General features: G+C 50.6%; 1 protein-coding gene and 1 long non-coding RNA gene across 4 annotated transcripts in view; one reads left to right on the forward strand and one right to left on the reverse strand.

Moving 5' to 3' along the window:
- PKN1 (protein kinase N1) overlaps positions 1–6,281 on the reverse strand; it is a 22,143-nt gene extending 15,862 nt beyond the window's left edge. The window contains exons 1-2 of one of the 3 annotated variants that reach the window (XM_074350582.1): positions 6,086–6,281; positions 1,252–1,555 (exon numbers count right to left, since the gene is read on the reverse strand). In XM_074350582.1, coding sequence (XP_074206683.1) covers positions 1,252–1,555; positions 6,086–6,106 — 325 coding nt within the window. In that variant the 5' untranslated portion in view covers positions 6,107–6,281. Of the gene's footprint in view, positions 1–1,251; positions 1,556–2,554; positions 2,697–5,021; positions 5,094–6,085 lie in introns of those variants that run through there. The other 2 variants (XM_074350581.1, XM_010954140.3) reach the window with 2 other exon arrangements.
- LOC141574662 (uncharacterized) lies at positions 5,095–16,716 on the forward strand. Its single transcript, XR_012501630.1, has 3 exons — positions 5,095–5,762; positions 11,576–11,736; positions 12,669–16,716. It is a non-coding gene; the product is annotated as an uncharacterized LOC141574662 (long non-coding RNA).
- Positions 16,717–16,791: the final 75 nt, after the last annotated feature.

The following is a 16,791-nucleotide window of genomic DNA, read 5'->3' on the forward strand; positions in this document are numbered from 1 at the left end:
CATGAAAGAGCAAGAGTCCTGCAAGCACCCAGGTGTGCTCGAGTCCTTGGTGTTGGTGTGACTGGATACACCTTTGGCCGGAAGTCCGCTACTTACACAGCTGTGTGGGCATCTGTGGCTGTGGCTGTGGTTACACCTCTGACCTGCGGGTGCTGGTGTAACTGAGTGAGTGTGAGTCTCCCTAGGTGCTGGTACACCCGTGAGTATGAGGTGTCAGAATGCCTGTGTGAGATTCTGGGTGCTGGGGTGATGATGCATGTGCTCCCGACTGTCGGGTGTTCAGATCTCCCGGCACTGGTACAACTGTGTCCAAGCGCCTGGGTGTTGGTACAGCCAGACATGCGTGTCTGGATGCTGGCATGGCTCTATGTGACTCTCTATGGACTCTGGGTGCAGATGTGACTGTATGAGATCTTGGGTGTTGGGTGAGCTCTATCTCTAAGTGTTGATGTGACCATGTTGGTCTCCAGTTGTTGACATTCCCAGGTGGTGTATGGGTGTTGGGGTAAAGGATGTTGAGTCTTTTGGCCTTGTCTGACTGTGTGCATGAGTCTCAGGCTGTTGAGGGGTTGGTGGACCTCTGTAAGGGTTGGGCAGCCGTGAGTGTGTGAATCTCTGGGGCTTGGCGTGAGTGTGTGTGAGTCTCTGGGTGCTGGGTGGCAGTATGGAAGTCTCTGCGTGTTGTGGTGAGTGTGTGAGTGCCTCTGGGTATTCATACGATAATGTGTAGGTCCTTGGGTGTTGTCTGAGTGCTGGCATGACTGTGTGTGAGGGTCCCTGGTTACTGATGTGACGTGTACATGGGTCTTTGGTCGCAAGATGAAGAAGTTCTGCAGACCCCTTGCGCAATAATGTGAATCTGCTGACCACTGAACTCTACACTTAAAAATGATGTATTTTATGTGCTTTTTGACCAAAATTTAAATTTTTTTAATAAATAAAAATTAAAGAAACTTTAGAGTCTTTGGGTATTGTCCAGGCGGTGGTGTGACTGTGAGCCTAGAAATGTGTGTGACACTGTATAAGCCCTCTGTTGTTGTCTAGGTGTGACCGTGTGTACCTTTCCCTGGGTGTTGGTTTTGGTGTTTGGCCTGACTGTACCTTGCAGCTCGGAGCTGTCGTGACCGAGTGTGTCTCCCCGGGGGTCAGTGGCGATGGGGCTGGCCTTGCTCTGGAAGACAGCAGGGGCGCCCCGGGCAGTGGAACCCCTGCAGTCCCGCATCCCGGGGTTGAGGTGGGGGCCTGGCTCACCGTGTGTGGCAGCTGCAGGGTCGGGCAGGACCACGTGGGCGTGCAGCTCCTGAAGCTGCTGGTGCAGCAGGTCGAGCCGGCGTGAGGAGCCCCGCAGCACCAGCTCCACGGGGCCCAGGCTGCGGCCCAGGTCGGTGGTGGCCCGCCGCAGGTTCTCGGCGCCCTCCTTCAACTTCAGCTCCTTGCGGATCTCTCGCCGCAGCCGCTCCCGCTCCAGCTCCAGCTGCTGCTGCACCCCGGGGGCCGCCAGGTCCGCGCCCGCCAGGCCCAGCTGCTCCAGCAGGGACCAGCTGCGCGGCTCGCTCTGCAGGGGACGGGGCAAGGTCAGTGGGGCCAGGGGGACTCTGCGGTGCAGACCTCGCTCAGGCCTGGCCTGGCCTCCTCCCAGACTGAAACTCCCAGCACAGGGCTTGCTCCGTGTCCTCTGACACGCCCCCCAAACTGGGAGGTGAAACAAGGCCCTGTCCCAGCTTTCTGACACCCCCAAACTGCGAGGTCCCAAGGGCAGGGCCTTCTTCCTTCCCTGTCCTCTAAGACTAGGGGGCCATAGGTAGAGTCCTGTCTCCCTTCATCCATCCTTACACAGTGGGAATCTAGAGGGCAGAACCCATTGCCCCACCACTGTGCCCCCCCAAGCTAGCAGGTCCCCGAGGAGAGGCTCTATCTCCCTTCTACTGTCCTCTCAAATTAAGGGGTCTCAAAGACAGGACTCGTCCCCCTTCTGTTGCCCCTCAAATGATAAGGTCCTGAGGGCAGACCCCCCTTCTCCCCTCTGTTGCCCCCCTAAACTAGGAGGTCCCAAGGGTAGGCCCCCATCTCCTCACCCCTTTCCTCAAAATTAGGAGGTCCTGAGGGCAGACTCCATCTTCCCCCTGTGGCTCCCTAAACAAGGAAGTATCAAGCACAGGCCTCTGATGTCCCCCCAAACCGGGAGTTTGGGGTCCAAAAAGCAGGCCTCTTTTCCTCACTGCTGTGCCCTCACACAAGGAGGTGCTGAGGGCCGTCCTCACCTTACCTCTGCTGTACCCCAAGCTAGAATATCCTGGGGACAGTCCCCATCTCCCCTCCTTTCATCCTCTACAACCACGACCCTGAAGACCAGAGCCCTGTCTTCTTCCTCCTCTATCTCCCTAAGCTGGGAGCCCAATGGGCCCCAAACAGTTTCATCTTTCAAACAAAAACTCCAACGCCACCATCTCATCTCCTCTAGGTCCAAAACCAAGAGGTACTGAGGGCAGGGCCTCCAGCCTGTGCCACTGGGGTCCTCCTCTGCCTACCCCCCCACCAAGACCTCAGCCCCCACCTCCAGCTCCTGGTCCAAAGGGGCATCGGCCTCCGCCATCCTGGGTCCCGGCTGAGGACCCCGCCCTCTTCCTGAACCTCAGCCTGGCCAGGGCCTCTCGCTTGCCACTTCCTCTTTCCTGCTCGCTCCCAGCAACTCTCGCGACAGGCCAGCTCTGGGGCTCGGGGGCATCTAGAGGACCTTCCTCTTGGCCCCCACTCCTGGGATGAGCCTGCTTCTCTAGAGGTGTCCCGGGGATGGCCCCAGCTCCCTGTCCCGAGAGAATGCCCAAGGGGTACACAGCATGCACACACTCACAAGCCCACTACCATGGACGTGAAGAGCAGCCTCCCTGGTGTACACAGGCTGGACCTGGGTGTGTATACACTCATACACCTATAGGCACGTGCATGGAACACAGGCTGGCAAGTGTGTGCACACCCCCACGCCTACCCCTGTGCACAGTTGAATGTAAACGCCCATGAGTGCTCACGTGGGCAGGCCAGCCTCTTTCCCGCAGACGAAGCCTGTCCCAACTTCCGGCTTCTGCTAAGTTTGGCCTCTGGCTGCTGCTGACCACAGCTCAGGGGCCTCAAGCCCCGGCCAGCCCAGTGGCACCTCCCCGAGGCCCACATGGTGAGGAAACAGCGCTGGAGGGTTGCGATGAGAGTGCCACCAATACCAGCGGCCCGCTAAGGCTCAAGTATGACTCCTACTAACAAGGGCGGTTACAACAAGCTGCCCCCGGGTCAACAAATGCAACTCCATGAGTCAGGTGCTATTATCACCCCATCTTCAAGAGGAGGAAACTGAGAATGGGGGAGGGGACAGCTCAGTGGTAGAGGGCATGCTTAGCACGCATGAGGTCCTGGGTTCGATCCCCAGTCCCTCCGTTAAGTGAAAAATAAACAAATAAATAAACCTAATTACCCCCCTTACCCCCCCCCGCAAAAAAAGAGGAGGAAACTGAGCCCTGAAGTGGTGACATAACTTGCCCAAGGTCCTGCAGCCAGCAGGAGGCAGAACTGGGATTTCAAACAGGAGTGCCTGGAATCTGAGCGCTGGCTAGGTGGCAAGCATGACATAAAGACCCCCACATGCATTATCTGCTGCCACTGTGAGAAGCCATTTCACAGATGAGGAAAGTCATGGCTGGCTCCCGAGCAACCTCAAAGGCAGCTGCCCCCAGGGAGGATTTACTTCAGGGCAAAAGCATCATTCCCACGAACTGACTGACCCTCACATTTAGCCTGGGCAGCTGCCGTTTTTCTGCCCCACTTTGCAGGTGAGGAAACTGAGGCTCAGATGGCAGCAGCAGTTCTCAAAAGGGGGAGGGGGTTTCACCGCCACCACGCCACTTCTGGGGGGCATTCAGCAACATCCAGAGACATTTTTGGCAACTGGCAGTGCTACTGGTGTCTACGGGGTTCGACAATGCACAGGACAGCCCCCACCTCAAGAATGATTCAGCCCCAAATGTCAATAGTGTGGAGGCTTAGAAACCCTGGATTAAAGGACAGAGACTCAAACCCTGAGCTGCTGACTGTGACCACCAGTAAGGATTTCACAGCAGCCCCACCTGCAGAGTGTGCTGGCCTGGTCTCTGCCTTTCCCCACCATGAAAACCCTCTTAGCCTCATTTTTCCGATGGCAGAACCAAGGCTCAGAGAAACAAAAGCACTGGGCCTACCACACACCATGAGGAAGTGACAGCTCTGGAATTTAAATCCAGGCTCACCTAATACCACTTGCTACCAACCAGGCACCACCCACCCCCCAGCTCCACCCCATCCCCAGCAGGCAGAGCAGGGGTACAGCCAGGAGCAGGGCCAGGTCAAATGGGGGAAGTCCAGGCAGAGAGGTGGAGCAGGCTCCCTCAGCCCCACCTCCTCTGGCAGCTGAGGCTTGAGAATATGCAGAGCAGAGAGGCCCGGCCTCCTGGGTTCTCCCTTGGGTGACTCACTACTACCCAGGGCAGGGGTCACCTGAAGGCCAGCAAGATGAACCCATGAATCAGGAGCCTGGCCTGGCCTTGGAGAATCCCTACTCCCTCAACTCCCACCATGAAGCAGGAGATCCCAAGTCGAGAGAGCCCATCTCCCAGAATTCCCCTCTTCCCAGAGTGGCCAGGGACCTAGACCCCATGTCCGGAGATTTCAATGCTTTGGGTGTTTCCGGAATCTGGACAGGACATCCGTTTGCCGGACACAGAACAGACAGGCACACACTGGGACAGACAGAAGGACAGGTTAGCAGACCCAAGCAGCCATGAGAAAGGAATGACTAGGAAGAGGGAAGAGAGCAGGCAGGAGATGGGAAAGGGGACCAGGGCATGGGTCCAGCCTCGTTCCAGGAATCACAGCCTCTGTCTGGGTCATGTTTGCTACACACCAAGCGCATGCATGCGCCAGGGGATTCCTACACAGCCCTCCCAGGGCTGAGGGGTAGAGGCAGGGACCCCAGCCTTCCCCAGCCCCCAAGGTCTGACCTTGTGTGATCGGCAACACCAGATACGCCCAGCTCCTCGGCAAGGCTGGCAGGCCATCAGCAGGACTGGGGTGGGGGACAGGGGGTCACAGGGGAGACACAGAGGGGATGTGGGGGCAGGTGCAGAAGGAGACGAGAACCCAGTTACACAGCAACCACAGGACGATGGAGGGATGATGAGGCACTATTGGGGACACCAGAGGTACAAGACATGTCTCAGACTTGGGTTACTGAACCAAAGAAGGTCAGAAGTCACCCTGACCCTGCTTGTCACAGATAGGAAGATGAGTCCAGGGCTGTGATGTCCACAAGGTGGCACACCGAGAATCTGGCTGGGAGGCCGATTGTTGCCAGTCACCTGTGCCTGTGTGTATATGTGTGTGTGCAGGGGGGTGACCCAGCCCTGCCATCTATGCCCAGGCAGGATTCCTAGTATAAGAGAATCCCCAGCCTGTTGACCTGGACACTCTTCACCTGGAGTAAGGTTTCACCTGGTTGTGTGGGTCCCCAGTCCCCAGACCTAATGAGGTGACTCGGGCACTTCCGCCAACAGGTGCCAATCTGGGTGGCGTCGGGACCATTGTAAAGCGTCCGGAGGCGAGGGAGGGAGGCCCCCCGCTGGAGCTTTGTTGTGCGACGGAGGAGAACGGGCCTGGCGGCCTCCTCCCCTCCCGGAGCACCGCGCCAGGCACCTGCCCAGGTGGAGCGGCACCTGCCTGGAACCGAACGCTGGAGGTGGGGGGTGAGTGGCGGGGGCGACAGGCACCGGGATGCACAACCAGCCACAGACACCCGAAGTCGAGCCTCCGCCGCGCCCCTTCTAATTTTCCAGGAAGGGCGGAGCTTGGGGATGCTGCGGGAGCTCCCCGCTCCCCCACTGTGCGTACCTCCACCTGCCGAGAAGGGGACTGTGCTGGCTCCACGGTGCCGACCCAGGGAGGGGGTACCCAGGGCTGAGGGGGCCCCCGCCTTGACTGCCCTGTTCCCGGGGGCTCCAGCGGCGCGCGGGCGGGGATTCCCGGCTCCGGCTGGCCGCTGGGCGGCTGCGGACGCAGGTGCGCCTACCTGCACAGCGTCGCTGGCCATGTCCACGCGCCGCCCGCCAGGGGTCCCCGAGCGGAGGGAGGGGCGGTGAGAGGAGCGCGCGTGCGCCCCGCGCGGGGCGGGGAGGGGGCGGGCGCGGCACGACCCCCCCGGCGCACGGCCCGCTCCGGCCTGCTCCGCTCGGCCCCGCCTGGCCAGGCCGCCGCGTCCGCGCGCCGCGCCCTCCGGCCCCAGCGGCTGCCGGGCCGGGTCACGTGACCGCCGAGGTCGGCGCCCGGGGAGGGGGCGGGGCCGAGGGGGCGCGGCTCCCGGCGGCCCCCGGGGCTGCGGGGTCCTGCCGGTCGGACTCCCCCTTCTTTGGCCGAAACCACGTCGTCTGCTTCCGCCGCCTTTGCCTTTTTCAGGATCTTCCCGCTGCTCACGGGCCCCCCATTTGAGCGCGCGGGAACCCGAAGAAAACAGTGAGCCACGTTAAAGCGGGGAGCTGTGGAGGCCTTTGAGCCTCCGGGGATCTCTCTAAAAAAAACCCGAAACAATTCATCCCCCTTGATGTTTGCAAGTTCAAGCGTCTTAGAACGATCCCCCATTCAAGGCACCGGAGCTTCCCCATAGGCTGGAGACAAATTCTGAGCAGGCGTGGGTTCAAAACCCAGAGCCCCATGTCCCCAAACCCTAGAAGCGCCTCATCTGTGAAACGGGAAGGCTTTACTCACCCACCCCTTAGGTGTTGATAAAATTAGTGCATGCCAAGGGCTGAGAACACAGTAAGCGCTCAATAAAGGTTAGCTGCTGCGATTTTTAATGTTTTGCGTTGTTATGAAAAGGGGTTTGACCCCTAAATCCGTCACGGACTTGCTGTGGGCCCTGTGGCGCCTGAGCCTCAGTTTTCCCCGCTGTAAAATGGGGACCCCTCTTCGGGGCTGCTGCATGCAGATGGCGCTCTACAAATGCAGACTCGTGCCAGATCGGAGGCAGAGGGCGGAGACCTTTGAGGATCTTCTCCAGGGTCTCCGGAGTCTCTGGAGCGTACAGCTTTTATCTCGTGGTCAACCCCGCACTTCCTTTCAAAGTCGGTGACTGAGCCAAGCCACGGTCCCTTGGGCGCCGGGCGGGGAGCGCTCCGTGGTGGCGCCTCCACTGTGGCGCCCTCCTGGGACCCGTCAAAGCGCGGAGGGCTGCAGGTACCTTGGTTACCCGATGCTGTGCGTGGTTTGCACCGTCCCAAAGACCGGGGCGAGATGTTTTGTTTCCCTTTTTCCTTTAGGCGACTCTTTGGGGGGGGGGGTGGCGGCGGCTAGTTAACAGAGAAGGAAAGAGAAGAAGGAGAAATTATCCTAATCCAGAATCCCTCCACTTCTCAACCTCCCAAGGTCTCCAGTCTTCATTACTGTTTACTTGGACCAGCGCAGTCTCCTCCTCCCAGGTCTTTTGGCTCCTCCCTCGGCCTCATAGTCTGTTTTCCCTACAACAGCCCAAGGACGCCTATGAACACCTGAATCAAGTCACATCCCTCCTCTACCTAGATCCCTCTTTGGCTCCCACCTTCCCCAGAGTAAACCCAAAGTCCACAAAGCTCTGCACAGTCCGAGGCCTTCACCTTCCCTCTCTCCTTCCACCTCTTCCCCTTGCGCACTCCCTCAAGCTACACCTGCTTCTTGGCATTTCTTCAAATATTTATCCATTGGGGTAAAGAACTCTTTGAGCTAGTTCTTTGGCTCTTGATTTACAGTTAAGGAAACTGAGGCTCAGAGAGACGCCCCTCACCCCAATTATGAAGTCAGGATGTTTATGATCAAATTCTCCAGCCCACCCATTTTACAGATGGGGATGATGTAGCAAAGCAAGGCTGAGTCAGCCCAGGAACAGGGCCACCTTATCCAGGGATGGGCCCTATGCTGCCTGCCGGGTTCCAGGCTGCCTTCCCCGGATGGAGCTGGGGAACCCTGCCAAATTCTCACTCCAACCTTCTGGCATTCATTTACTCAGTGAATATTTATCGATGCCCACTGGGGACTTTGGTGGCAGTGGAAACAGAGTTGCACTCCAGGCATTAAACAGGGAGACCAAGGACTTATGGTATAATCTCATCCAAATATGATAATTGCACCAGCACCTCCCTGCAGCTCCTCTGGCCTCTCGCCAATCCTCTATGGGGCCCTTAGAAACCCTAAATTACAAGCTCACCCTCGTATTTGTCTACTGGAAAACCTGTTCCTGGCTCTCTGACACTCTTAGGAAAAACACCTGCCCCTCATCTGGTCTACAAAGTGGTCCTGTTAGGTCTCTGCCCACCTATTTAGCCACCTCTCTCTTCAGTCCCCTCACCCTAATCTAGCAACACTGGCCTTCTCTCTGTTCCTCAAATACCCTCAACTTACTTCCAACCACAGGGCCTTTGCACTGGCTGTTCCCTGGTCTGTAATGCCCTTCCCTCAGATCTCCCCTCGGCTGGTATCTGCTGATCATTTAGGTCTGTTTAAATATCCCTCCTCTGAGAGACCTTCCCAGAGCAACTCCAAGCCTGTAATCTCTGGCCCATGGCTCTGTTTTATTTATTTAAAATACCACTCTTCTCTGAATTTTCCCAGATTCTGGTCTAAGCTCACTCAGTCTTCATGGAAAGAGTGAATACATGTGGTGTGAGGTGTCAGGAGAAAGGTATCCCAGGCCAGTGGGTGCCTTGAGGAGAGAGCTGACCCCTTTAGAGGAGGCAGAAGGGCTGGCATTAAAGGACAAATTAGGAAACTGCAAAGTAGATAAAGTGGAAAAGGGTGTCTCGTGGAAGGAACAGCAGGGGCAAAGGCCTAGAGGTGGGTAAGGTAGAACCTGGCAGGCCCTGGTTCCTCTGCCCTCATCTCCCACCCAAATCCCCTGACTCATTCCACTCCGGCTGCATGGCCTCCTCACTGCTCCTCACACATGCCTATTCTGACCTCAGGGCGTTTGCACCAGCTGTTCTCACTGCCTGCAGTGCTTTTCCTTCTCATCTTGGCATTCTGTCTCTCTCACTTCATTTCCATCTTGGCTTAAGTGTCACCTTCTTGGAAAAGTCTTCCCCAGCTGCATCTCCACCTAAAACAAGACCCAACCCATCCTTACCAAACTCCACCCATCACATAGTTTGATTTGTCTTCCTTGCCAATTTTCATAAATTTGACTTGACTATTTTCTTTTCTGTCTGACTTCACCAGGAAGATGTCAGCTCCCGGAGGGCAGGGATCATGGTCTTGTTCACTGCTGGGTCTCTGGCTCCTAAAACAGGATCTAGCAGACAGAAGGTACTCAAGAAACAGCTGCTGGATGAACAGATGCATGAGCCAACCGGCATGATAAAGTGTGGCTGGGGTTTTTAGTGCTGATGAACCTGGAACAGAGGGAAGGCTCCAGATATTGCAGATGGTGGGAGTGGAATTCAGACTTGACCCTGAGGACTGTGGGAACTACTGCTGGATTCTTAGCAGGGGAGGAACTGAAAGAGGGTTGTTTCTCAAAAGATAAGGCTCTTTGCACACCAAGTCTTCATCAGTAGGGCCCCCCCACCCCTGAAAGAAATGGGAATAGATTCATCTGACACCAGAAGAATTAAATGTATCAAGAAGATTAAGTTCAAAAATATCACGTGGAGGGGAGATAAAAAGCAAGCTAAAAAATGAGTTTGATATTATTTCTATCAATTACTTAAAAAAACAGAAAGTGAAACTGTGTATCAAGTTTTTGGACCTGTACAGAAGCGTGTGTTTGCAGTATGCCTGGCATTCTGGCTGAGGCTGGCCAGGCTCTGTGGGTTCAAATCCTGGTACCTCCAACACATGAAGACTGAGACCCTGGGCAAGTTTCTTCTCTTGCTCTGTGCCTCAGTGTCTTCATCTGTAAAAGGGGATAACAGTGGTGCCTACCGCATAGGGCGGCTGGGGAGCTTAAATGAATTGATTCTTGTAAAGCACAGAATATGGGTGCAGTAATAATGTTTAGTGTCATTACTTTTATTTAGGATGTTTCTGTTGCAGTGGATGGGAATGGATTTGGGGGGCTTCCACTTTAACGATAATGTGTTATGTCTTTGATTTTTAATTATTCATTATTTTGATTGAGGTGCAACTTACATATGGTAAAGTACACAAATCTTCTGGTGTGCAGCTCCATGAATTTTTATATGTGTCTAAACCCCTGTGGCCACCACCCAGCCCACTCCCTTGCTACATAAGTTTCACTTGTGTTCCTTCTCAGGTAACCTCTTCATGTAGATTCTATCCCCAAAGATTAATTTTGCTGTTCTTGAACTTCATACCTCATGGAATCATTTTATGATTAAAAAAAAAAAGTCTGGATTCTTTTGCTCAACATGTTTTGTTTTGGATTAAAATAAAATTCACACACCATACAATTCACCCTTTTTACATGTAGAATACAGTGACATTTAGTATATTTTTAGTATATCCAGGGAACACGCTGTATTTGAGAGTCATCCAAAATGCCGTGTGTATCAATAGTTAATTCCTTTTTACTTCTAGTGGTACTCCACGGTGTCAATGGACCACAGTTTCTTTATCCATTCGTTTGTAGATGGACGTCTGGGTTGTTTCCAGTTTGGAGCTGTTATGTCTAAAGAATGTTCACTGTTCATATCTTTTTGTGGTCAAAAAATGTTTTGTTTATTCTTAAGTCTATATCTAGGAGGACTGCTTCGTCATGATGTTGGTGCCTGTTTAACCCAATAGGTCTCATCTGGGATGGTTTTTCAATCCCCTCCCCCAGGAGGGACATTAGCAATGTCTGGAGACCCTTTTGGAGACACTGAGGGGTTAGGGGGCAGGGTACTGGCTTTTAGAGGCCTAGGATGCTGCATGACATCCTACAATGCACAGGATGGTTCCCACCACAAAGAAAGATCCAGCCGAAATGTCAAGAGGGCTGGGGTTGAGATACCCTGGTTTACCTTAGTACAAACTGCCAAATTATCTTCCAAAGTGGTGTTCACATTTTACAAGCCTGCCAGCAGTGGATGAGAACTCTGGTTACTCCACAGCCTATCCAGGCTCGGTACTGGGAGGCTTTTCCTTTTTAGCCATTTGAGTGGGTGTTTTAAAATCTTTTATATCTTAAAATAATTCTGAAGTGAATCAAGCCAATATGACAAATGTTAACATTTGCTAATCTTGGGTGGCGGATGTATTTAGCAGGCTCTGATCTTTTCCGGATTTAAAATCTGTGGGGCTTTTTGTTTCTTGTTTTTTGTTTGGTTTGTTTCCTGTTTTTGTTTGTTTGTTGAATAGCAGAAGCTACCCCCTGGCTGCATGGATGGTGGGTGTGCTGGGTTTTTTTCCCTGTTTTTCCAGACTTCTTTGCTGGACTCAACTGGCTTCAGCCTTCTCCTCCTGTATCATCTCAGATGATCTAATTACTTCAAGTTCACCTCCCACCTGCTTTCCTGGAGCACCTCCTCTCTCCCTGGGGAATGGTTTTCCCCAGGCTTCCATCTTACCTGCCTTTAACCTCTATTTCCACTTGCAGAGGTTTCTGCCAAATCGACTGAACGGGCCTGGCCTGGGCTTGAATCTCTGACAACTGTGTGACTTTGGGATCGGGACAAACCCTCTCTGGAGCTCAGGTCACCCACCTGACAACGGATAGGAACAATGGATGTGCTAATACACGCACCTCATCTGCTCCAGGTGGGGATTCAATCTGTTGACGTATTTCAATGTCTCAGAACAGTGCTGAGCACCAGGACAGGAACTGGGGTGAGGAGAGTGAGGCACTTGCCTCAGACACAAAATTTAAGATACACGTTTTAATGCACTTTTTTAAAAAATCAAAATTAATGCTAAAAATCCAAATAAAGACAGGATCACTAGTCCTAATCACTTCCTTTTACTTCAGGAGCCATGCAGCTCTGTTACTGACCCTGTGTTTACTTAAAATGTTGATATCTTGTTCATCATTAGGTTTTTTAAAATTGAACAAAAATAATATCTTTATAGAAACTATTAATATATACCTAAATACAGTATTTTTAAATGAAATCAGGTGTATATAGCTATATTCATAAAGTAAGATAATCACAAGTTACACATTAACGTCGAGTCCAAATACAAATGAAGATAGTTCTCTGAATTCCATGCTTCATCGAGCATCAAAACCCACCCATCTTTGTATCCTTTTTTTGTACATTATTCTGTATCCACGTTCTCTGCATTGGATTGGATCCCTGGTCTCCCTTCATTAGGCTTTTTGGCTGAAGTTACTTGACTTCAGCTCTGAATTTGTTGTCTAGAGCATGGACCCCTGAGATAGCCTACACTACATGAAAAGGAAATGTTAGAACCTTTGGGGAAAACTGTGGAGGAAGGTTTAACTGTGTCACAGGCTTAGGGAGACTGGAATGCTGGAGCAGGCTTATCGTGCCTTACCTTCCCCCACCTCCTTCCCCTAAACTCCCAATCCAAACACAGCTGAGAAGACTGGCAGTACCAGGGTTGGGAGTAACTGGAATTTTCATAGGGTGCTAGTGGGAGTGTAAAGTGGGACAACTACTTAGCTAAACTGTCAGGATCTAAAAAAGCTGAACACTCACATGACCTACCGCCCACCATTGCACTCCTAGGTATTTCCTACAGAGAAGTAAATTTGTGTTGACAAGACTTGTGCAAGCTTCATTAATAATAGCCAAACACTGGGAGAAACCAAATGTCCAACTACAGGTGAATGGAGAAACTATATTGGCTATATTGTGGCATAGCTGCACAGTGGAATTACTACTCAGGAAGGAAAAAGAAGGAAGTATTGAGATGTGCAGGAATGTGGAAAATCTCAGAACATTCTGTTGAGCAAGAGAAGCCAGACACAAAAGACAATCTACTGCAGGATTCCATTTATACAAAATTCAAAAACAGACAAAACTTGGTTGCAGTCAAGATGGTGGAGTGGTAGGACCACAAGCTTGCCTGTCCTTGCGACTACAACGAAACCACAGCTGAATGCTAAACAACCATCAAAAAAAAAAAAAAAAAAAAAAAAGACTGGAACCTAGCAAAAAAGATCTTGTGCAACTGGAAACATAAAGAGGGAGCCACAGCAGGACGGTAGGAGGCGCATGCTCATGATAGTTTTGGGTCCCATGTCCCCTGGAGGGGCGAACCACAAGCTGAAGATTTGTTAAGGCGCAGAGGCCCTCCCACGGGAGTGAGAGCTCTCAGCCCCACGTCAGGGGCTCCCCAACTTGAGTCCTGACATTGGGAGGAGAAGGAGACCCCAGGACATCTGGTTTTGAAGGCCAGGGGTGCTTGGCACTGGGAGCCTCACAGGACTAAGGGAAATGGAGACTCCATTCGCTTGAGAAGCATATACAGAAACTCACGTGCACCAGGTCCAAGGGCAGAGGCAGTGATTCACAGGAACCTGGGCCAGAGCTGCCTGCTGGATTTGGAGGGCCTTCTGGGGACATGGGGGACAGCTGTGGCTCACTCAGGGGACACAAAAGCTGGTGGCGGACATTTGGGGATTGTTAATCTACATGAGCTTTCCTAGGGGCTGACATCTTGATTGGATCATTAGCACCAAGCCCTAACCCCACCCAACAGCCTGTAGGGAAGCCTCAGACCAAACATCATACAGGGTGGGAACACAGCCCCACCCATCAGCAGACTTCTTAAGCCACAAAGGCCTCTAGATACCGCCCTACCCACCAGAGGTCCAGGACCAAGCTTCACCTAGCAGTGAGCAGGCACTGACTCCTCCTGTCAGGAAACCTGCATAAGCCCCTAGTCCAGCCTCATCCACCAGGGATAGATACTAGAAATAAGAAAACAATAATCCCAAAGCCTGTGGAAGGAATCCACAAACACAGAAAGATATGAGGTGGCAAAGGAATATCTCCCAGGCCAAGGCACAAGATAAAATCCCAGAAGAGGAAACAAGTGATGAGGAGATAGGTAATTTATCTGAGAAAGAGTTTAAAGTAATGATGCCCAGGGTGTTCAGAAAACTCAAGAGGAGTATAGATGCACAGAGTGAAATTTTTAGCAAAGAGTCAGAAAATATAAAGAATACCCAAACAGAGCTGAAGAATAAAATCACTGAAATGAACAATACACTAGAAGGAACAAGAATAGACTAAAGGAGGCAGAAGAACAGATCAGTGAGCTAGAAGACAGATTAGTGGAAATCACTACTTCAGAACAGAAAAAAGAAAAAAGAATAAAAAGGAATGAGGATAGTTTAAGAGAACTCTGGGACAACATGAAGCACTCTAATAGTCACATTATAGGGGTCCCACATTATAGGGGTCCCAGGAAGAGAAGAGAGACAGAAAGGACCTTAGAAAATTTTTGGAGAGATAATAACCGAAAACTTCCCCAACTTGAGAAAGGAACAGTCACCCAAGTCCTGGAAGTGCAGAGACTACCACACAGAATCAAACCCAAAGAGGAACACGCCAAGGCACAAATTCATCAAATTGACAATTAAGGAAGGATAAGGAGAAAATATTAAAACTAGCAAGAGAAAAGCAACGAATAACATACAAGGGAACTCCCATAAAGTTATCAGCTGATTTTTCAGCAGGAACTCAACAGGCCAGAAGGGAGTGGCATGATATATTTAAAGTGATGCAAGGGGGAAACTTAAAACCAAGAATACTCTATCCAGCAAGGCTCTCATTCAGACTTAATGGAGAAATCAAAAGCTTCACAGATAAACAAAAGCTAAAAGATTTCAGCACCACCAAACCAGCTTTACAACAAATGTTAAAGGACCTTCTCTAGTCATTAAACCATAAAAAAAGGGAACAAAAACAAGAAAGAAAAGAAAAAAAGAGACCTACGAAAGATTGCTTTGGCTGTTCAGGTTTTTTGTGGTTCCTTATAAATTCTGGAATTGTTTGTTCTGGTTCTGTGAGGAATGTTCCGAGTATTTTGACAGGGGTTGCATTGGATCTGTGGATTGCTTCAGGTAGTGTGGCCATTTTGATAGTGTTGATTCTTCCAATCAAAGAGTTCAAGAAATCTTTCCATTTCTTTGTGTCATTTCCATTTTCAGAATATATGTAACCTCCTTGGTTAGGCTTATTTCTAAGTATTTTGTTGTTTTTGATGTAATGGAAATGTCTCTGCCAGTTATAAAATTCTGGTTTTTGAAGTGAAAAAAAAAAGTGAATGAAGGGCCACAAATGGCAAAATATTCTTCTTTTTTATGGGTGAGTTGTATTCCATTACATATATATTTATATGCTGCATCTCCATTATCTATCCAGCTGTTGATGTGCACTTGGGATGCTTCCATGTCTTGGCAATTATAAATAGTGTTGCTGTTAATAGCAGGGTGTATGTATACTTTTGAGTTAATTCTTATTTTGTGGTTGACTTTATTCCTTTGGTAACTATGTAAATTTAAAAAGCTAAAGCTCTAAATTGTTCTTAGAAACAATGAACAGTACGTATATGTAAATTAAAGAATATATGTGCAGTAAAAAGGAAAGATCTATCAAGCCATGAAAGACATAGAAGAAACTCAAAGACATATTACTAAATGAAAGAAGCCAGTCTGAAAAGGCTACAAACTGTATGATTCCAACCAAATGACATTCTGGAAAAGGCAAAGCTACAGAAACAATAAAAAGATCATGGTCTCCAGGGGTTTGGGGAGAGGGAGGGAGGGAGGAATGACTAGACGGAGCACAAGGGATTTTTAGGGCAATGAAATTATTCTGTATGATATATAGTGGTGGCTATATGTCATTATGCATTTGTCAAAGCCCATAGAATGTACAACATCAAGAGTGAACCCTGATGTAAACTATGGACTTCGGTTGATAATAATGTGCCCATGTTGGTTCATCAGATTCTACCAAATATACCACACCGATGAGGGATGTTGAGGGTGGGGAGTATATATGTGTGGGTGGGGAGGGCTATGTACAAACTCTGTATTTTCTGCTCAATTCTGTTATGAACCTGAAACTGCTCTAAAAGAATAAAGTCTATTTAAAAAAATAAAAGAATCGTAATAAAAGACACTCAATTATCTAAAAAAAAAAAAAAAAAACAGAGAAAACTTTAGTGATAGGAATCCACATAAGTGGTTGCCTGGTGCAGGGCGGGAGGAAGGGATGTGGTTGACTTCAGAGAGGTACCACAGAACCTTCTGGGGTGCTGGAAATGGTCTACATCTTCACCAGGCAATTGTCACTTGGGTGTCAGTAGTCAAAACTCATGGACCTGGAATGGGGAGGGTATGGTCTAGTGGGAGAGTGCCTGCCCAGCATGCACAGAGTCCTGGGTTCAATCCCCAGCATCTCCACTAAAAGAATAAATGAAAACTCCCTCCCCAAAACCAAACTCATGGACCTGTTCCTTTTACAATAAACTTTACTTCGGAGGAGGGGGAGGGAGAGGGGGTTGAAAAAGGTTAGGAAAATTTAACACAAGGGAAAGTAAAATTAACAACAAAAAAGTTTTCTGACGAAAAGCGTCGTGGTTTTGGTTTTTTGGCCTGAACCTGCATGGCCACTAGCAGTGTCTGACCAGGACGTGACTCTCAGCAAACAGGAACTGTTGCTTTGGACCATTTCTCTCACTTCCACGACCTGAGGGGGCCCCTTACCCACTGCGGGTGGAAAATGTCCTCTCCACGCTGGAGTCATTCCAAGCTCCCAAGCCTTCTCAGAACCCTTGGAGAGCCTCCACTCTGTAGGACTAGGAGGCCGCGGATGGATGTACATTCCGAAAAAA

Source organism: Camelus bactrianus, chromosome 22 (assembly GCF_048773025.1).
Source record: "Camelus bactrianus isolate YW-2024 breed Bactrian camel chromosome 22, ASM4877302v1, whole genome shotgun sequence".
Taxonomy (NCBI): domain Eukaryota; kingdom Metazoa; phylum Chordata; class Mammalia; order Artiodactyla; family Camelidae; genus Camelus; species Camelus bactrianus.